The sequence below is a fragment of the Mesocricetus auratus genome, unplaced genomic scaffold, assembly GCF_017639785.1.
Source record: "Mesocricetus auratus isolate SY011 unplaced genomic scaffold, BCM_Maur_2.0 Super-Scaffold_100054, whole genome shotgun sequence".
NCBI lineage: Eukaryota > Metazoa > Chordata > Mammalia > Rodentia > Cricetidae > Mesocricetus > Mesocricetus auratus.
In genome coordinates this window covers 815017-836648 of record NW_024429231.1, presented here as the reverse complement: position 1 = coordinate 836648, position 21632 = coordinate 815017, and the positions used below count along the sequence as shown (strand labels likewise).

The window sequence follows — 21632 nt, the reverse complement described above, 5'->3', positions numbered from 1 at the left end:
GAAGTGAACATAGACAAAAGTCACAGAGAGTAAGAGGGAGTCAGAGGCATGACCAGAGAGATGCACAGCAAGAAGAAGGGAGCGACATTGGGTTTGAAGAGGCTGTTGGGGTATGGTGTAAGGGAAGAAAGGCTTCTGCATGTCAGCTGAGGAGGAAGGTCAGCGAGGTGCTTTCTCTGCCTCTCTGAGCTAGCAGGCTTTCACCCCGGCATTGACTCCCAAGTCTTTATCGGTGAAGTCAAATGACTGAGATTTTGTTAAAAACAACTCTTATAAAGGAAAACATTTGATGGTGGTGGCTTACAGTCTCAGAGGTTCAGTCCTTTATCATCAACTACTCTAATCAAGATAATCCCCACAGGCATGACCAGAGGCCCATCTTCTAAGTGATCTTAGATCTTGCCAAATTGACCATTGAAATTATGTCACAGATCCTACTCAAAAAGTAAGGTGGAGAGTGACAGAAGAAGATGTCCAGAGTGGAGTTCTGGGTTTTATATGTGCATGCACAGGTAAGCGCACCCCTCGACACTCTTGCCTCCCTCCAGACACAGAACCTCCTGTTATTACCACAGCCTTGGGCATACGGATCTCGACATGTGTGTTTTGGAGGGATCTGATGTCACCTTAGTACTTGCATTCTAGAACTCAGTGTCTTCTGAAAATGGGGAAGTGGCACTATGGGTCTCAATTCTCATGGGTTGTGTGGCATAAGTTCCTCTCTTGGATGTGGAGTCTCTGAGTTTTCTCATCCTAATTTCTTTACAAACTGGGGACAACAGGGAACCAAATGGGGCAATGGCCCAGCTCTTCTGACCACTGAGTTGCTGCAATCTGCTAACTAAGAGAGAGTAAAAAAAAAGCCAGGTGGTGGTGGTACTCGCCTTTAATTCCAGCACTAAGGAGGCAGAGGCAGGTGGATCTCCATGAGTTTGAGACCAGCCTGGTCTACAAGAGCTAGTTCCAGGACAGCCTCCAAAGCCACAGAGAAACCCTGTCTTGAAAAACCAAAAAGAAAAAAGAGAGTCTTTGGTCAAAAATGGGAGTAAAGGTTGGTTGCCAATTGAAAATGCAGAAAGTGATGTGTGTACACTCTTATAGATGAGAGAGAGAGAGAGAGAAAGAGAGAGTTAGCTAAGGATGATAGCCAGAAATGCCTAAGCCCAGATATATTAGTCAGGGTTCTTGCAAGGAACAGGATTTATAGAATGCATACATACATAATATATATTATATATGATGATATGTATCATATATAATAGTATATATAGCATTATATATACTATTTATTAGAATGATCTACAGGCTGTGGTCCAGCTAGCCCAACAATGGCTGTCAATCAGAAGGCCCAAAACTGGTAGTTGTTCAGTCGGCGAGGCTCAGTGTCTCAGCTGGTCTTCATTGTATGACAGAACCCTGAAGAAGTGGGCTGTAGTGCAGCAGCCACAGGCATGGCCCAGATTAAAGGTGGATATTCCCGCCTCAGAAGATCTGGACTAAATGCGAATCTTCTCCTCTAAAAAGATCCAGATTAAAGTGGGTCTTCCCAGAACGTGGGTGTCAGTTGGGGGGTCTGAGTAGTCAATGGGGGCAGTGGAACCAGTATTTATCCCTAGTGTACGAATGAACATTCCCCATAGAGGGATACTCTCTCAGCCTAGACACATGGGGGAGGGCCTAGGCCCTGCCCCAAATGATATGACGGACTTTGATGATCCCCCATGGGAAGCCTCACCCTCCCTGAGGAGTGGATGGGGGATGGGATAGGGAGATGGTGGGGGGAATGGGAGGATGGGAGGGAGAGGGAACTGGGATTTATATGTAAAATAAGATTGTTTTTAATTTAAATAAAATTAAAGTGGGCCTTCCCACTTCAAATGATGAGGGGAAAGAAAAAAAAAAAACCTCACAGGCATGCCCATCCACTTGGGTTTTAGTTCATTCCAGATCAGTCAAGTTAACAACCAAGAGAAACCATCACAGGGAGCAAACTTAGAAATAGGGAAGGGAATATGTGGATGGCTCTGCGGGGCTCACAATAGGCGGTTCCTTGGAGGCACTGAACTTCTAGTGTACCTCTGGGTCACTTTTCGGGTTGTATATATATATAAATATAAATATGTATGACACTTTCCCTATCTCAGATGTCTCAAGGGAAACTGACACTAGTTGAAGGAGGCCCAACCTGGTAGAATTATTTCCACTTCCTCCTCCCTCCAGCCACAAGTTAAGCAGTCTTCTAGGAATTGCTGGTCATCCTGGGGGTAGACAGGGCAAGGCTGGTGTTTCTCACTTCAGTTCCTCTGTTCCCATGAAGCCCGGGTGGGCAGGGGACCCCGAGCAAACAAGGAGTCTCTGGAGCAAGGGGCGGGGATGTGTAATGGTGAGCCTGTCGGGAACCCCCAGTGAGGGGCTGGGGTGAGCTCAGGGGTGGAGCCTCTGCCTAATGTTAGTGATCCTGAATTCCAACTCCAGCAAGAAACCCTTCCCGAACAAGGAAGGGAATTTTACCTTTTCAAAAATCTGTGTTATTGTAGTTTTCAAGGTCAGTTCTTGAGTGTTAGTAGCCACAACAGATCAGGCTTAGCCACGGTCAACCTCCATAGACCAAGTAAAGACATGAGAAAGAGGGAAATTTAAGGTAATTTGGTCGCACTGGGAAGAGAAACAATAAAGAGGTTCAGTGACCCTCAAGTCCATCTTCAGGGTCCTGATATGAAGCTGAGAGAGGACAAGAGCTGTGGGCGGCTAAGCCGTCCTGGTCACCCTGTGGTACTGCCCATCACTGACACATCCTTGTTTGGCCCACAAGGTGTTCCAATAAGTTGTCAAAACCGGATTCTTCCTGGGTATGAGTTCATCCTATAGACTTCATCTGGACTTTAGCTTTTCCATTGCTCAACATGGGAGACCTGTGGAAATTTTAATTCATTGGGGATACTTTGTCCCCAAAAGTCTGTTAGCCAGATGGAGGTCACAAGCATCTCTCTCTAACTCCTCTCCTGCTAGATGCACTATATTGGATTTCCATTTGACAATCTTCTGTGCCAAGTCCCAGTGTACCTCAGCCACCATTTACCCAGGAGTCTTTCCCCACAGAGTGAGACTCCCCTCTGTGGCCTTGGTGTAGTTTTGCTTTTTCTGTGTTTGGTTTGGTTTGGTTTGAGGGTTTGGTTTGCATGTGTTGAGACAGGTTCTGCTGAAGCCAAGGCTGGGCTGAAACTCATTATGTAGCTGAGGTTGGTCTTGGAGTCCTGATCCTCCTTGCCTCCTATTCCTGAGTGCTGAGACGGCAGGCCCATTCTACCATGCACACTCTATGCGGTGCTGGGGATGGGTCCCGGAGCTCTGCACGTGCGAAGCAAACACTCTCCCAAGCCAGCTCCAGCTCCAGCTCCCTTGGTGGGTTAACAGGAAGAATGTTCACATCCACCCCTTCAGAGCAGCTGTACACTCAGGCTGCACCTCCTCCACCGATGCCCTGGCTGTGAGACGCTCCAGGGACCTGAGAGCCATCTCCCACTGGACAGTGGTGCTTTGGGAACATGACTTATGTCACTGTACAGAGAGGGTGTGCCCATGACAAACTGCTAAGGGAGGGGGGAGCATGCATCCCCCAAATCCCTCTAGATCCATCACCAACTCCACAATATCAGCCCCAGGGGAGGCTCTGGGTGAAGCAAACCCATTTTCACTGGGCAGGAAATGTCACTCAAAGGCCAAGGCTAGCACACACAGGGAGAAGATGGAATCAGGCCCTACATGGGAGAGGCAGTCGCCTTTTTTTGGCCTCCGGAGTAGATCTGGGTGGTGGGTGGCTGGTCTTCAAGAAGCAAGGGTCCTGGCAGTGGCTGGGACTGAAGCTCCTCCTCCCAAGGCAGCCACTGTCCTGGCCTCACCCCTGCTTCGGGTGGGGCTTCCTCCAGGCCTTGCAGCTCCTAGTTCCTCAGAGAAGAGCCCAGACAGACAGACTTCTGGTGGCCCTGTGTGTCAGCTTGACATGCTGCTGCTGCTGCTGCTCTGGGGGGTGAAGGGGGTACAGGGTGGGAATGAGGCCAAGGAGGGTTTCACCCTGAGTGTGGAAAGGGAGATAGTGGTTCAAGAGGGCCTGTGTGTCTTTGTACCCTGTGAGTTCTCCTACGCCAGGGAGAAGTGGACTGACTCAGACCCGGTTCGTGGATACTGGTTCCGGGATGGAGACAAGACAGATCGTGATCCCCCAGTGGCCACAAATAACCCACATCGGTCAGTACTGAAGAGGACCAAGAACCGGTTCTTCCTGATCGGAGACCCACAGAAGAATAACTGCTCCCTGAACATCAGAGAGACCAGGAAGAAGGACGCCGGGTCATACTTCTTTCGCCTGGAGAGAGGACAAACGAAGTTTAATTATCTTTGGAACATGATAACTCTGCATGTGACAGGTCAGGCATGGCTCGCAGAGAAGCCACTAGGGAAAGTCATAGGTGTCACAGGGCAGGGTTGGCACAGGACTGGGAGTCTGAGCATCAGGGCTCAGGGGAGGGGCTGGATCAGAGCCGGGGCTTCCCCTGAAGCTGCACCTCACCCCCTCCTGATCCTCCAATTCTCCCCTCTCCCCACCAGCCCTCACTGACACCCCCTACGTGCTTATCCCGGAGACCCTGGAGGCTGGCCGTCCCAGCAACCTGACCTGCTCTGCGCCTTGGGCCTGTGGGTCCCCCACCTTCTCCTGGGCCGGTACCTCTGTGTCACTCTCCAGTACCAACACCAATGGCTCCTCAGTGCTGACTGTCACCCCCCAGCCCTGGGACCATGGCACCAACCTCACTTGTCAGGTGACCCTGCCTGGATCTGGTGTGACCACAAGAACGACCATCATTCTCAACGTGTCATGTGAGGCTGGGCTGAGTTGCTCTTTTTTATAAGAGTGGTCCCCAGGGTGGACTCAGGGTCCTGACACTGGGTCCTAAAATCCTGATAAGGGGGTTTATCAGAATGATAGCCCCTGCTGTACCCACCTAGACAGCTGCTGGGGTCAGAGGGTGGTTGATGAGTCCACTGTGTCATTCTCTCTTAGATGCTCCAAGGAATCTGACTGTGATCATCTATCAAGGAGCTGGCCCAGGTAGGAGATACCACACCTCCTCAGCTCAGGGCAGGAATTATTCTTCCTCACACTGGACTCACCTGGAGATGGAGGCTCCTTGTCCGGGAACCACTGGACCAACCCCTCTGAAGCCCCTAGGTGTTTGCAGCCCTCAGTCCCCCAGATCTGCGCAAGTCCCTGGACCACCACAGGCACAGGGTGACAGCACACAGCAGAACCGCACTCTCCAGGACCTTCTCCCCATGTACGGATCTGCCTGTGTGTCCCCAATAGTTATGCTCTGGGTTTTTGTGCAAAGAGACCTGGTTAGGCACTCGGAAGACACACAGTGCTCCGTTCTCAGAAGCTCAGTCTCCAAACTGTAAGTGACCAGTATTCTGCCCACATAGACTGGCTGAGCCTGGGCTTGTCCACCTGAGGTTCTGAGAGGAACAAGGTATCAGTAGCAGAGATTATCTTTGGTCTCCATGACTGCAGTAACCAACACAGATGGATCCAATTCTGCAGGTTTCTAATGTCAATGGTCAGCAAAGACAGGGAGTGCATTCTGCCGCCAGCAATGGGCAGAGAATAGGTATTGTATCTGTGGCCACAAGTGTAAACTAAGTGCAGGACATGTGGCTTGATTGATCGGAAAAACAAACAAACAAACAAACAAACAACCTTGTCAAGCATGCCTAAACTCCTGGCTGGGTCCCATCCCCAGCACCACATAAGCTGGGTATAGTGGTGCACACCTGCACTTGGGAAGTGGAGGCAGGAGGATCAGATGTTCAAAGTCATTCTTGCTATATCATGAGTTTGAGGCCAGCCTGAGACACTGTCTTCAATTCTCTCTTTGTCTCTCTCTCTCTGTCTCTGTCTCTCTCTCTGTCTCTGTCTCTCTCTCTGTCTCTGCCTCTCTGTCTCTCTCTCTCTGTCTCTCTGTCTCTGTCTCTCTCTCTGTCTCTGTCTCTCTCTCATCAACTGCAAATATATGCCTGGATCACATGTTCTCTCTAACTTTAAGGCCTACAGTCAAGTAGCTCACACTACTTGACTGATTGTTGCTGTGGTGTTAGTTGAAAGCCTGGGTTTTCCTATCCTTTGCTCCCTATCGGGGCGTCAGTCACCCTCTCTGGGTTCCAGTGTCCCTTCTCTTAATCTCGTCACACTGTCTCTGTCTCTTTCTCTACAGAATACATAGCCGTGGAGAACTGCTCATCTCTTCCCATCTCTGAGGGCCAGTCTCTACGCCTCTTCTGTAGTACCGACAGCAATCCCCCTGCGAACCTGAGTTGGACCTGGGATAACCTGAGTCTGTGCCCCTCGAAGCTGTCCAAACCTGGGCTCCTGGAGCTTTCCCCAGTACATCTTAAGCATGGAGGAATGTACACCTGCCAAGCTCAGCATGCTCTAGGCTCCCAACACATTTCCCTGAGCCTGTATCTGCAGCGTGAGTGACCTGTGGGCCAGAGGCAGGCGGCAGGCGGCCAACACCTGGTCCATGCTTGCTGCGTTCCCATTAGTCCCCGTAGAGTCACAAGGGAGCGTGGCTCCAGGTTGTGCTGAGCTGTGAGGCCTGTAAATACCCAGAGTCCCACCATCTAATTCCTGCCACAAGGAGGGCATGCGGGTCGGGGAGGGGGTCACCCCAAGAAGCAGCAAAGCTTGAGAGGAGGGGCTAGGATTTAGATGGGTGAGCTCAGCACACAAGGTCCTTGCCTCTGCAGGCCAGGAGGAAGGGGGATTTGCCAAGAACATAAAATCCAAGAGAAAAGTGAACCAAACAAAACAGCATAAAAACAAATGGACAACTCAGTAGTCAAGCCTGTGTGGTGGTCCATGCTCCAGCCTCTTACTGGGGGGATTCTAGGCAGGTATTCAACAGCTGACCTATATCCCCAACCCTCTTTTTAATTTTTATTTTGAGATAGGATGTCACCAAGTTGCCCAGGTAGTCACTGAACTCAGTCTATAGCCCAGACATCCCTTGAACTTGAGGTCCTTCTGTCTCAGCCTCAGAGACAGCTGAAATGACAGGCATTCTTCATTACATCTGTCTGTGGTGAATCTGGAGTTGGAACCCAGGCCCTAACACATACTCAGATACATTTAATGATCCCATTAAAAATGCAAAATTCATCCCATGCTGAATAAGACACCAAACTAAACAAAGCAAACTGCTGCCTAGCTTTGTAATGTCCCCTCTGACTCCTCGGGTCCTTCCATCTGTCCCTTCTGCTCAGGTTTCTGTTCTGGTTATCCGAGCCAGGGGTGAGAAAGGCAGAAGACCCAGCCTCCTGCAGGGCCTCGGGTAGACTGGAGAGGAGGGGAGTTTTCTTAGTGTTCTCTATCTATCTGCAGGCAGCGCAACTTTATCTGAAATGACTATGGGGGCCTTTGTGGGTGCAGGCGCCACAGTCCTCCTCTTCCTGTTTTGCTGCATCGTCGTGCTGGCGTGAGTACCAGTGTCGGTGGGGATGAGAACCCGGGATGATGAGGGACAAGCCTAGTACCTGACCCTGAGCCCAGGCCTGGAGGAGGGAGCTGGGGAGGTGGGGCGCCTGAAGTCGGAGGAGAGTCGTCCAGGTATATGGTCAGTGTGTGGGACTTTGGAGTGTTGCAACCCTCGGGCACCACTGTCCCAGATGGTGGGAGCCACCTTCAACACACGAGCCTCTGGGGCAGGACCACCAGCCTTGACCATCTTCAGAGGCTTAACTGCAAGTGTGGGGGGATGCCAGCCCTGCCTCCACCTGCCCACACTGAAATGCCCCCTGGTGTCCTTGTACCCAGGCTAAGATCCTGTAGGAGGAGACCAGCCAGGCCAGCTACGGGAACTCCGGGTTCAAATGCCCTCAAGGGCTCAGTTTCTCAGGTGAGTGACCAGTGTGAATGTGTTCAAACCCAGAGTCCCCCTGCCTGGACATCACCACTGAGACGAAGCTCAGATTGTTTTGCTTAGTGTGGTCTAAGTTGGGTATCCTACAAGCAGACCTCTCTAATCCATTCCCCGACTTGATACCTGCAGACAGTGTCCTCCATGCTACAAGCAGACCTCTCTAATCCATTCCCCGACTTGATAACTGCAGACAGTGTCCTCCATGCTACTTGCAGACCTCTCTAATCCATTCCCCGACTTGATACCTGCAGACAGTGTCCTCCATGCTACTTGCAGACCTCTCTAATCCATTCCCCGACTTGATACCTGCAGACAGTGTCCTCCATGCTACTTGCAGACCTCTCTAATCCATTCCCCGACTTGATACCTGCAGACAGTGTCCTCCATGCTACTTGCAGACCTCTCTAATCCATTCCCCGACTTGATACCTGCAGACAGTGTCCTCCATGCTACTTGCAGACCTCTCTAATCCATTCCCCGACTTGATACCTGCAGACAGTGTCCTCCATGCTACTTGCAGACCTCTCTAATCCATTCCCCGACTTGATAACTGCAGACAGTGTCCTCCATGCTACTTGCTCTCTGGCTGGGCAGGGAGTAAGACTCTGCTCATCTTTCTCCCTTTCTTCTGTTCTTCCTCAAGTTCATGGGTTCTCATCCAGTCTCCTTTGTCAAGACACCAAGCTGCAGGACACTCTCTGCCTTTTGGCTCCTGCCATCCATGACACTCTCTCTCTCTCTCTCTCTCTCTCTCTCTCTCTCTCTCTCTCTCTCTCTCACACACACACACACACACAGAGAGAGAGAGAGAGAGAGAGAGAGAGAGAGAGAGAGAGAGAGAGAATACTTGGGAGGGCATATCTGTCTGCCCATCTGTCTCTCTGCCACTCCCTCTTCCTCCCTCTCTCTCCCTCTTCTTCTTTGTTTCTTTGCCTCTATTCTACTGTCTTTGTTTTTCTCTCTCTTCCTCTCTCTCTTTCCCTTTCCTTCCCTATCCTCCATCTCCCATATCCCGTCTCTTACACTTTCCCTCTTTCTCTTTCTTTCACCTCCTTCCATCTGTTTCTTTCCTTTTCTGTGTCTCTCTCTCTCTGTGTCTCTCTCTTCCTCTTCTTCCTTATCTCCTTTCCTCCCTCTCCCACGTCATCTCTCTCCTCTCTCTCCTCCTCTTCCCTTCTCTATCGGCTAATTCTCCCTGTGTCTGTTTGTCTGTGTTTCTCTGTCTCTGTCTGTCTGTCGCTGTCTGTCTGTCTCTGTCTGTCTCTCTGTCTCTGTCTCTGTCTCTGTCTCTCTCTCTCTCTCAGTGTGTCCCCTTTCCTCTTCCTCTTCCTCCTCCCTCTTCCCTGGTCCTTGGCCTCCTTTCTCTGCCACCATGAACAAGTTATTAGCTTTACCCACTTTCTGTGCATTTGAATATCAGCTCCCTGACCCCACTGTGAAAGCAGGGGTTTAAATGAGTTCGTTCACCAGACCCAAGATAAATGATAAATAGGTGTTTATTAGGGAAGGACTTACACAGATAGGGGTAAATAACCTCCACAGTCTTCCTGCTCCAGAAGATGCAGTCTCTGCTCTCTGCAACCCAAGAGAGGCGAGCCAGCTCCTCCTCTACCTCATGTCTGCACCTGAAATTACGCCCAAAAGGTGTGGCCACCACTACAAATTCATTGGCAAGACAAGATGCCACTACAGCACTGAGTACTGTAACACCTCCCAAAGTTCTTATGAAGGATGGGCTGACTCTGTAGCTGTTCAGCTTTGCTGCTGTTAACACAAAAAACACCACAGGCCATATGTAACTGATGAGCATGGCTGTGTGCTAATAAAGCTTTATTCGTAAACATGAACAGTGGGCTGGATTTGTCTCAAGGGCTGATTTAGAACATAAAAGTCGGGCCGGGCGGTGGTGCCGCACGCCTTTAATCCCAGCACTCGGGAGGCAGAGGCAGGCGGATCTCTGTGAGTTCGAGACCAGCCTGGACTACCAAGCGAGTTCCAGGACAACCTCCAAAGCCACAGAGAAACCCTGTCTCGAAACAAACAAACAAACAAAAAAAACATAAAAGTCCAAACTCCTCAGCCCCACATGGTGAGATGGGAAGCTTGCCTCATATGCAAATTTTAAGATGCTAATTTTAAGATGGTGCTGAAGCATCAGTCATTGAGATGGGGGGGGCGTGCATGCATATGGATGCACATACACGAGGAGGCTTGAGGCTTGAGGCTGACGTTAGGAATCATCCTCACTGGCTCTTCCACCTTGTCATTGAGGCAATGTCACTCAGCCAAAGCCAGCGATCGCTGATATGGCTAGTCTGCGGGCCAGCTTGCTGTAGGGAGCCTCTGCCTCTTAAAGTCATAATTGCAGGTGGGCCACCACACCCACTTGGCATTTGTGTCCTTTCTGGGGATCCAAGCTCTGGCCCTCATGTTTACTCAGCAGCATTTTACCTCTGAGCTATTGCTCTGGGTCCCAGAAACCCATCTCTGTAGATCCTTAGAGAACTTTGGGCTCAGTCATGTTTTATTCTATACAGGTGGTTATCAAACCACTCAAACAACAAAGGCCATTATGTGAATATGATGTAAAAGATAGAGACATTTATTGCTGGGAAGATAGGCTGTGTGATTAATTTGTTTACTATCTATCATCTTTCTTTCTCTGTTTTCTATCTATCCATCTATCATCTATTTATTTATCTATCATCTATCTGTCTATCATCTGTCCGTCTATCATCTGTGCTCTAGAGTCTGGTAACACCTTGTAATATGAAATTCACCATTGTTGCCCTTTACACATCTACAGTTGTGTAACAGATGCCTAGGACTTTTTCATCTTGAAAAACTAAGACTATGTATTGAGCAACATCTCCCACTGCCTCCCTCCCCAAGATCCTGGCATCCCGCAGTGCCTCTCTCTCTCTCTCTCTCTCTCTCTCTCTCTCTCTCTCTCTCTCTCTCTCTCTCTCTGTGTGTATTTGACTTCTGCAGACACCTCCTATGTGGGACCACACTGTATTCATCTTCTGTGACTGGCTCTCTTAATTTAGCACGTCCTCAGGATCCATCATGTTGTAGACTATTACAAGTTTCCTTGCCTTTCTAGAAGGTTGGTAATGTTCCACTGTATGTGTATGTAACAGTTTCTTCTACCTGTTTACTGTTGCTATGTGCGAGTTAACAAGTGTGAGAGGTCAACTGTATTCTCCGTACAGTTGAACCACAAGTGCACAAGGGATCCCATCTCTCCATGTGCTCATCAACACTGGCTATATTCTGTTTTCTCTTGTATTGTTTTAATAGTGGATATCCTAATAAATGTGGGGTGTTATTTCTTTGTGGTTTAAATGTGTGTTTTCTAATAATAATAGTGGGTATCTCTTTTCTGTATATCTTTCTGGAGAAATAAATGCCCATTGCAGGTCTTTGTCTATTTTTCTGGTTGAGTTGCTTGTTGTTGAGGAGTTACAGGTATTGTTTATCTGCTCTGGCTCTTGGTCCCTCACCTGATGCATATTTTCTGTAAGTTGAATGTGGTTTTGGTTAGTGATGAGGGAGACTGGATTCTTCCATTCAGTTATTCCAGGTAGAGGGAGGAGCAGACACCAATTCTCAGAAACCAGAGGCAGTCAGAAAGTGGAAAAGCAGCTATGAGAGCTGTGTAAAGAGACAAGGGAAGCATGGGCCACCACAGGAAGTACGTTTGGAGAAGTTGAGTGTGTAAATCATTTCTGAGTCAACAAACAACCGCTAGGGAGTACAAGAAGGAACAATCAAGCTGCAACCTCCGTGGAGAAAGAACAATGTAACTAACTTCTAGAAGCAACAATCTAACTTCTGTGGGCACCTTTGGGTAGAACGGGCAGGAAAACATTTTGGCAAGGGAAACAGAGGCAGAGGCGTTAGGAAGGAGGCTGGAGACGATGTGGAAGATATCTGGAATGGATGCTGGGTTGCCGAAATGAAGGGAGTAAGTGTGGTCTGAGGGTGGGGTTTAAGTAACAGGAGATGGAGGATGCTGGGGGAAAGAGGTTGGAAGCTGACACAGATGTTTGCCTTGATCAGACAGGAGGAGACAGGTGCCAGTCTCTGAGGTGAAGAGACTACAGGAAACAGTCTAGGGCAAGACAGATGACTGAAAACAAAAACAAACAAGCAAGAAAACAACAACAACAACAAAAACTAGTTACAAAGCTGGGAGGTGGTGGCACATGCCTTTAATCCTAGCACTTGGGAGACCGAGGCAGTGAGTTCAAGGCTAGCCTGGCCTACAAATCAAGTTCCAGGACAGCTAGGACTGTTACACAGAGAAACCCTGTTTTGAAAAACCAAAACCAAACCAAACCAAAAATAGTTACAAAAGAACAAATATCCTTCCTCCCTCCCTCCCTCCTTCCTTCCCTCCCTTCTTCCTTTTTTATTACTATTACTATTTAATTACACGTGTGAATACACACACTTGAGTTCAGTACCCATGGAAGGCAGGAGAGGGAATCAGATCCCCTGGAGCTGGAGTTACAAAATCTGGTCCTCTGGCAGAGCAGTGTGTTCTCTTAACCTCTGAGCCATTTCTCCAATTCTGTGTGTACTGTTTTCCTGATTGACCGGGTTGAGGGTTCAGGTACAAATCTCCAGGCTCACGATGTTTCCACTTATGAAGTTTTAGATTTATGAGTTTTCTTTTTAAGAAATTTATTACATGTATTTATTCATTTGTTTACAGTGTGTGTGTGTGTGTGTGTGTGTGTGTGTGTGTCTGCAAGCCAGAGTGTGCATGTGGCAGTCAGATGACAACTGTCAGGAGTTGCTTCTCTCCCTTCTCTTCCTCCACCACGTGGGTCCCAGGGATTGAACTCAGGTCATCAGGCTTAGCAGCAAGCACCTTCATCCCCTGAGCCATCTTACCAGCCCAGCTTAGAAGTTTTTAGCTTTAACATCACATCAAGGCAAAGCTCATTCAGTGAAACCCATTCCTCAAAGTTTGCGTTTTGACTATTTACTGGGACCATACTCTCCTGTGATTGTGGGCAGTAGGCATGGCCACAGCCCCCAGGCCATGGCCCCAAGGCCATGAGGTGTGTGGCCCATGGCTTTTCTTTTCTTTTTCCTTTTTTTTTCAAGACAGGGTTTCTCTGTGTAACAGCCCTGGCTGCCCTGTAACTTGCTTTGTAGATCTCACAGAGCTCTACCTGTTTCTGCCTCCCAAGTGCTGGGATTAAAGGTGTGCACCACCATTGTTGGGCTTTTTTTTAATGTGGCTATTCAATATGCTCAAGCTATTCAACACTTTATTATAAAATTGACTTTGTGTTCAATGATTTTGCCCTACTCTAGGCAACGGTTAGTTCCCTGGGTACATTTAAAGTAGGCAAGAGAGTTGGAGAGATAGCTCACAGTTTGAAAGTGCTCTCTGCTCCTGCAGAAGACCTGAGTTCAGTTTCAGCACCCATATCAAGCAGCTTGCATCTGCCTGTATCTCTAGCTCCATGGGATCCAACACACTCTTTTGGCCTCCATGGACACCACACTTACTTGCTTGTGTGTGCGCGCGCGTGCATACACACACACACACACACACACACACACACACACACACACACACACGGAAAAATAGTTTTCCCAACAGGAAATGTGGGCAGGGTTAAACTGGGATACCCTTTGGGTTATACGTATTAAAAGCATTCAGGCTAGTGTATGTTTCAGTACACGCTCGCGTAGCTTCCATTTAGTCTGGCTTTTAGCTCAGTACCACCATGCAGCTCCTCCTAGTTACATGTTTACAGGGTCTAGGTGTTCTGGGTTGGAGCTTCTGAAGGGGCATTACTCTTCCCATCAGGTATCAAATATTTGCCTGACTGGTCTTACCCTGCTCTACTACCCTGTGCGCTTCTGGAAGGCGGGCACCATGCCTGAATCAAGACACTGCTCCTCTGTCACTGACCCTTCCCTACCTGTATCACAAGTCACAATGAGACATCTGCTGACTCATTTGTTTTCTTGTGAGATGTGTCTTGCTATTTACTCCTGTCAGAGCCAGTAACCATGGTGTAGTTCAGACTGGCCTCACAGGAGTCCCTTTGCCACAGCCTCCCAAGGGCAGGGATTACAGAAGCACCCTGCTGAGAGTTAAAATGGACCCTGCCATGCCCACCCTCAGTTAATGAAGTGCAGAAGGCTGAGGCCCAGGAGATGACTCAGTGCTTGGTAATGTGCTTGCAAGGACGAGGAGTTGAGTTTGGATCACCAGCACACACCCAGAGCCAGGCGCAGTGGCACGGACCTACAACCATAGTGCCGGGCTGGGGGTAGAGACAACTGGGCCTGGCCAAAATGGTGAGCTCCAGGTTTAGTGAGAGATTGCGTCTTGAAAATAAGGCAGAGCGCCATAAAGGAAGACACACGATACAGACTTCTTGCCTCTGTATTCACACATATACCCACACCACACACAGATGGAACACACACATATCAAGAAAAAAACATAGGCCATGGTCCTATGTCTAGCACATCCATTCCACCTTGGAGTATCAAACCACCATCTATGACTCTCACACAGGTGTTCCTAGTACAATGCTAGGTGTTGGGGTCAGAAGAACTGGATTATGGTTTTGACTGGGATTTTGGTTTGGATTTCTCTTTATGGCCTGTTATGATAGTTCAGGCCGATCTTGAACTAACTTGAGTCTCCTGCCTATGCCTCCTGAGTCTAGGATGGTGTCTGTGCACCAGCTTTTCCGGGGAGTCTGGACAAGTTGCTTGCCTATTTCCATCTCAGCTTCAGACCTATAAAATAGAGAAAAAATAGTATCTTGCTGGTAGAGCTAGGAAGACTGGGTGCTCATTAAGTATTAAAAGTTTGGAGAAAGTAGGAATGAAAGATTTCAACAAAAATATCAGCACATGGGAGGCTGGAGAGCTGGCTCAGTGATTAAGAGTGTTGCTCTTGCAGAAGGCATTAAGTTCAGTTCCCAGCACCCACACCTGGCAGCTGACAACCTCCTTTAACTCCAGCTCTAAGGAGTCACATGCCCTCTTCTGGACTCCATGGGCACTGCACCATGTGTGCATATACCCCTACACAACATACATGCAATTCAAAATTTTAAATGTATGTGTGATAGTGGAGGGGGGGTCTCAAGGGTCCCTGCTGTCCTACCCTGACCCTCTCTCTCTTCCTCTCTTTATACAGAGTCCCCTGGTTGAACACCAGGCAGGTGGCAGCTCTGAACTCCTGCCTCCCACAGCTGAGGCGGCCCCCTCATCCACAGAGGAAGAGGTACATTATGCTTCCCTCAACTTTCATGAGATGCAGCCCAGGAATCCACAGGGGACACAGGACGCCACTGAGTACTCGGAGATAAAGTTCCACAAGTGACCTGCATAGCCGTGACCATGGCTGGAGGGAGCACAGCTGTCACAAGGTGACCGTGACACCAGATCCCGGCTGACTCTGGAGAAGCACTGAGTCCGCTGGGTCAATGCCCTGCACAGGACTTCAGAGCCGTTCGTTCCTCTTATCACACGGGAGCTCTGCTAATGCTCGTGCCCTGCACCCCCGTCTACCCAATCCTCAGGCTCTGGCAACCACTATTGTGCCCAGGAAACCATAAGCTTGACTTTCTTTTAATTGTATATGTGTGGATGTTCAGCGTGCTTGTATATCTGTGTACCACTTACATGCCTGGTGCCTGCAGAGGTCATCAGATCTCATGGACTGGAGTTACAGAGGGTTGCAAGCTGTCGCATGTGCACTGGGAAATAAATCCATGTCCTCTGCAAGAGTAGCCAGTGCTCTTAACCAGTGAGCCATCTCTCCAATCCCAAGATTGGTTTTTAGATTTAACTTTTATTTAAAAATTCGCATGTATTGTTTACAGTGTGCTGTGTTTTGTGACAATATTTTCTTCCAAGAGTATCATGTACTTTGACTTGTACATCCCTGTTACTTTCTCCTGTCTGTCTTCTGTTAGTTGCTAGTCCCCTTTCTCTATCCAAACAACCCCCTTTCTAGTTTCATGCTGTATGTATTAGTCTCCTTTCTTATTTTTGTTGACAGAAACATGAAGGGTGGAGAGGCTTTATTATTATGGTTTCTGTCTTTCATGGTGAGGTGCTTGAGACAATGGGTCCATGTGGCAGAAGCTCCACATATCTTGGTGGATCAGGAAACAGGGGGCTCAGGCCAGAACCAGAAGTAGATATCCCCTCTTCCAGGTCCAGACACATGTCTACAAGTTAGGACACATGTCTTAAAGATTCTGCAGCTTTAGAAAATATTGCCAACATCTGGGTACCAAGTGTCCAAATATATAAGCCTGTGTGAACCATATACATTCAAACCCAAACTGGATGATAAATAGAAGACAGATATGATAGAAAGGGAGATGGTAGACAGATGATAGAAGACAGATGATGTATAAAAGATAAAAGATAGATATTAGATATGAGAGAGAGAGAGAGAAAGAGAGAGAGAGAGAGAGAGAGAGAGAGAGAGAGAGAGAGAGAGAGAGAGAGAGAGAGAGAGAGAGAGAGAGAGAGAGAGAGAATTTGACAGAGATGCTGCTCAACTCTGCCTTGCTATTTGGGACATACTGATGAACACAGCTCAGAGAAAGTCAGACAAGAGTACTGCGGGATACTGAGGAGCTATCCAAAGTGTCTTAACTTGGCTACCATTTCCTGATTTTGAAAACCAGTGCATGTCTTTTGTGAGGGAAAAGCACTTTAGAATACAAAGCATAAAGAAAGAAACGAACATAAGAGGGAACACTGGTGACACTTAACATTTTTTTTGTAATTTTCTCACTTTTATGTGAACATAAAGCTGCACTGAACCTGTATTTGTACTGTACATATTACACCTATCGCTGCTGATTAATCTGTACTTCTTGATTTGTTTTTGAGACAGTATGATGGTTTGAATGAAAATGGCTCCTATAGACTCAAGAAGTGGCTATAGGAGGTGGAGCCTTGTTGGAGTAGGTGTGGCCTTTTTGGAGGCAGTATGTCACAGGGTGTAGGCTTTGAGGTTTCAGAAGCTCAACCCAGGCCCAGTGTCACTCTCTCCTGATGTCTGCCAATCCAGATATCGAGCTCTCAGCTCCTCTCCAGCACCAGGTCTGCCTACTCGCCACCATGCTTCCCGCCATGGTAATAATGGACTGAACCTCTGAACAGCCCCAATTAAATGTTATCCTTTATAAGAGTTGTCATGGTCATTAGGACTCTTCACAGAAATACAACACTGACTAAGACAGACAGGGTCACATGTATCCCAGGCTTTCTAGAACTTGCTGTGTAGCTGAGGGTGACCTTGAACTCCTGAGCCTCCTACTTCCAGCTTCTGAATCCTGGGATCACAGCTATATGTCACATGCTTTCATAAATATTCATTGTGTGTGTGAGAGAGAGAGAGAGAAAGAGAGAGAGACAGAGAGGGATGGAGGGAGAGAGAGAGAGAGGGAGGGAGAGAGAGGGAGGGAGGGAGAGAGAGAGAGACAGAGAGAGAGAGTTACAGGTGACAGTGAACCGCCCAACACAGGTGGTGGGAACCCAGCTCAGGTCCTCTGAAGGAGCAATATGCATGCTTCCTCCAGCCCCTGATCTGTTCTTTCTGTCTCTGACGTCATCTCTGTGACTCTGTGGCCCTGTCAGATGTAGCTGTGCTTATTCATCTATAACTTAGAAGACACTGGCCTTCCTCGTTGGGAAGTCCCTCTGCCAGTGTGCTTCCTAAACCTGTGTGTGTGGGAACCCATGTAAGCAAATGACACCAGTTGTCTGAGCTCAAAATCGCTTAATTTCTCTGCCAGTGGCAACACTGAACCTAGCATCTTTGAGGCTTTTTCAAGATTCCCTGGTATCAGGGAAAGGACGTGGAGTTGGAACCCCAGAGGAGAGAGGTTCTGGAATTGGAGCCTGTAGCTCTCACATGACCTCGTCCCAGCCTTGCCAGCTCTGATTGGCGATGGTGCTGCTAATGGCCAGGCTGCCTGTGGTGTCACCCCTCACCCAGATCCCACATGCAGTCTTCCAATTCATCTGGAAGCCTTGGTTTCTTCAGTTTCTTCACCTCACTGAGACTGGGATGGTTCCCTCCCCCAGAATATTCCTCCAGAGACACCCTGTGCTGGTCCTGTTCAGCTGGTACCCATGCGAGACTCCCTTGTCTCTCCCTCAACTCCTTGCCTGGCTGGGCTGTCCTCAAGATCTGCCATGGACTCTTATGTTTGGTTTCTCCTGTGGGAAGGAATGAGGGGAGAAGTCACATCTTGTATCCCTAAAGTCCTGGGAAAGAAATCGATAAAGGGACCCGCGTCTTCCCCTACGCGTGCTGTGGAAGAGATGAATCTGGGGCTTAACCTCCATGCCCATACTTTTTAAATATTAATTTATAACAATGTCAGAAAAATAATTAGCCTAACCCACCCTTCAAGCTTCACTTCTGTTGCTGTGATAAAACACTCAGCCCAAAACAATGTGGGAGGAGGGGGCTCGTCTCAGGTAACGGTTGCAGTTCATCACTGAGGGGATCGGGGCTGGGACCTGAAGCAGGCCTTACTGCTCCACACAATCTGACACCCAACTCAGAAACTCACTTGCACCCAAAGGAGGACAGCAGAAGGCATGGAGGATGCTGCTTGGTGCTTCCACAGACTGGCTTACCCTCAGCCAGCTTTCTTAAGTATTGTCACCATCCCCATGTCGCCATCGTCATTAGCAGTGCCAACTTTATCACTGCAATTTCCGTCACATATTGGATCTAGAACGTTCGCTATGGGACAACATATTAGATAGGGGTTTCATCCCCACGGTATGAAGAGTTGTGAAACCCTTAAGAGGTAGCGCCTAGAGAAAGTAACACAGGCTACTGGAGGGGCGACCACTGAGGGAGGGTTGGAAGCCTGGCTCCTTCCCCTCCCTTTGCTTTCCGCTTGTCACAAGGTGAGACGCCAGAATGCATTGCTTTGGCACTGGCCCAGTACCAACTGACCATGAACTGAAAATTGTAACACTGCGATCCAAGATATATCTTCATTTTTATATGTTAACAGAAAGCTGACTGATAGCATCACCATTGCCTTCCCTATCACCATCACCACCATCCACTACCACTATAACACCATCTCTCATTATGTCATTACCACTATAACACCTCATCACCACCATAACACCATCTCTCATTATGTCATTACCACTGTAACACCTCATCACCACCATAACACCATCTCTCATTATGTCATTACCACTGTAACACCTCATCACCACCATAACACCATCTCTCATTATGTCATTACCACTGTAACACCTCATCACCACCATAACACCATCTCTCATTATGTCATTACCACTGTAACACCTCATCACCACCATAACACCATCTCTCATTATGTCATTACCACTGTAATACCTCATCACCACCATAACACCATCTCTCATTATGTCATTACCACTGTAACACCTCATCACCACCATAACACCATCTCTCATTATGTCATTACCACTGTAACACCTCATCACCACCATAACACCATCTCTCATTATGTCATTACCACTGTAACACCTCATCACCACCATAACACCATCTCTCATTATGTGTCTCCTAGCTATCCTAGAACTCACGGTTTTGACCAGGCCACCCTAGAACCCATGGAGACCCACCTGTCCTACACCTCCCAAGTGCTGAGATAAATGGTGTGTGGCCGCATGTCCAGGAGTCTCTCACTGACCCTAGAGCTTACCATTTCAGGTAGACTGGTGGTTGGTCAGCAAGACACTAGAACACACCTGTCATCACATCCTCTGATGCTGGGCTTACAGCCACACACGGCCAAGAGTGGTTTTCACATTGGTGTAGGATATGAATTTAAATCTCCATTCTTCCATAGCAAGACCACGTGCCATCTCTCCAGCCCCATCACTATTACTAATACTGAACTCCATGCCAGGGCAATTGTGTGCTCCCAACCTGACCTTTGGAGTACTTGGAGATATTTTGAGGTATCTAAACTAGAGTGGCAGTGGATGTTACTACTATCATCTTGAGGCAGGTGCCAGGGGCAGTGCTCAACACCCTACCATGCACAGGAAATCCTTACTCTCCGTGTCTCCCATGACCAAGGCTCCCTAAGTACAGGCAGCACTGAAGCTGAGATGTGGTCTCCTCTGCTGAGAGCAGGACTAACCCTCCATCTCCAGCATCTGTCTGGAGCCCTGTTAAGGGAAGCTTTTTCTTTGAGAGGAGCCTTCCCGCCCGCCTGGTTCTAGATCCGCATGAGTCCCAAATAAACACACAGGAGGCTATATTAATTATGAAGCTGTTGGCCTTGCTTGTCTCTTACTGGCTAGCTCTGCCTTAAGTAATTACCCCATAATTGTTAATCTAAGTATGTCTCTTACCGGAGAATAGTTCCAGGCTTCCTACCCCCAATGGCGTTACATGTTGACTCTCTTGTGTTTCACCTTCCCAGAATCCTCCTCGACTCCTAGTCCCTCCTATCTAGGTTTTCTATAGGCTCAACAGTACTTTATTGACAAATAACAGGACTTCCCCAACATCTCCTCTTTTCTGTTTAAACAAAAGAAAGGTCTTAATTTTAACATAGTCAAATTGTATATAACAGAACAGTTATCAAATAAGAACATAGTTACAATATTTTTGCAAGATTTAAAGAAAATATACATCCCATCTTTGTGAGTCCAAAGTCCTATATGTAGCTTATCTTTTATCATAACTAAGGAAAACTATAATTATAAGTATCTGTCTTCAACTCCATCAAAGACCACAGAAGGATAATATATAAACACTAGGATTGACAGAGACATCTTACTGCCTGGACAGTCACCCGAAGTTCCTCTGTAACGTTGGGGCATCCATCTTCAGCCCATAGGCCACAATGTGTCTGGAACACTTCTCAGCAAAGCAGGAAATTTCAAACTGTCCATCTGCATTGGCAGTCTGTCAGTCATTTTTCTTTGTCCTGCAGACAGTCTCGTAGACTCTTCATGAAGCAGGAACCCTGTAAGACTGAGTTCAGTAGTCACTTTCCTGTGGGTCCTGCATGTCCAGTTTATACAACAGCAGTCAAACAGTCTAGGCAAGAGCAGTTTCTTGCCCAAATGGCTAATCTTGCCATGTTGAAAGCAAACTCCATGACAAGTTTCTTCGATGCCCATCTTCCTCTCAGATATAATTGGTGCTGCCAGGAGCAGACATTTCTCATTGTCAAAAAAAACCCTAGACCATTTTAAATGCCATGTTCTGAAGGTCTTTCAGAGGTTTGAAGACTGTCTATCTGTCTCAAATATATTTCTGTATATCTAGAAAACCTAACTTACCTAACTATAAATTCTAACTATTATAAGTAACTATCTATTGTCTGTATTTAATTATGCATTACATTTTAAAAGAACAGTATAAGTACAATACTTAGTCAAGAGGAGAAATATACTTATCACAAAATTGACTTTGAATTTGTATCAATAAATGAAAAACAATACCCATGCCCTAATTCCCTTTTTTACCATTAAAAAAGATTGGCTGTGATCATTAGCCAATTATAAACAATCCCATTTAAATGAAAACAAAGATTTATAAACAAGATGGGAATTGGGACGTCGCTCATTCCAAACTGCTTCCTGCTGGAAGGGGGCGCTGTT

At 47.7% G+C, this 21632-nt stretch overlaps 1 protein-coding gene across 1 annotated transcript; it reads left to right on the top strand.

Annotated features, from left to right (window-relative positions):
* The first annotated feature begins 1898 nt into the window (after positions 1–1898).
* On the top strand, positions 1899–16054 carry LOC101841931 (sialic acid-binding Ig-like lectin 12). The gene is made up of 7 exons (XM_005084803.4): positions 1899–4424; positions 4606–4875; positions 5060–5107; positions 6267–6524; positions 7436–7529; positions 7868–7949; positions 15163–16054. The coding sequence occupies exons 1-7, from the start codon at positions 3608–3610 to the stop codon at positions 15346–15348; spliced, it is 1755 nt and encodes a 584-aa protein (XP_005084860.3). The 5' UTR covers positions 1899–3607; the 3' UTR covers positions 15349–16054.
* Positions 16055–21632: the final 5578 nt, after the last annotated feature.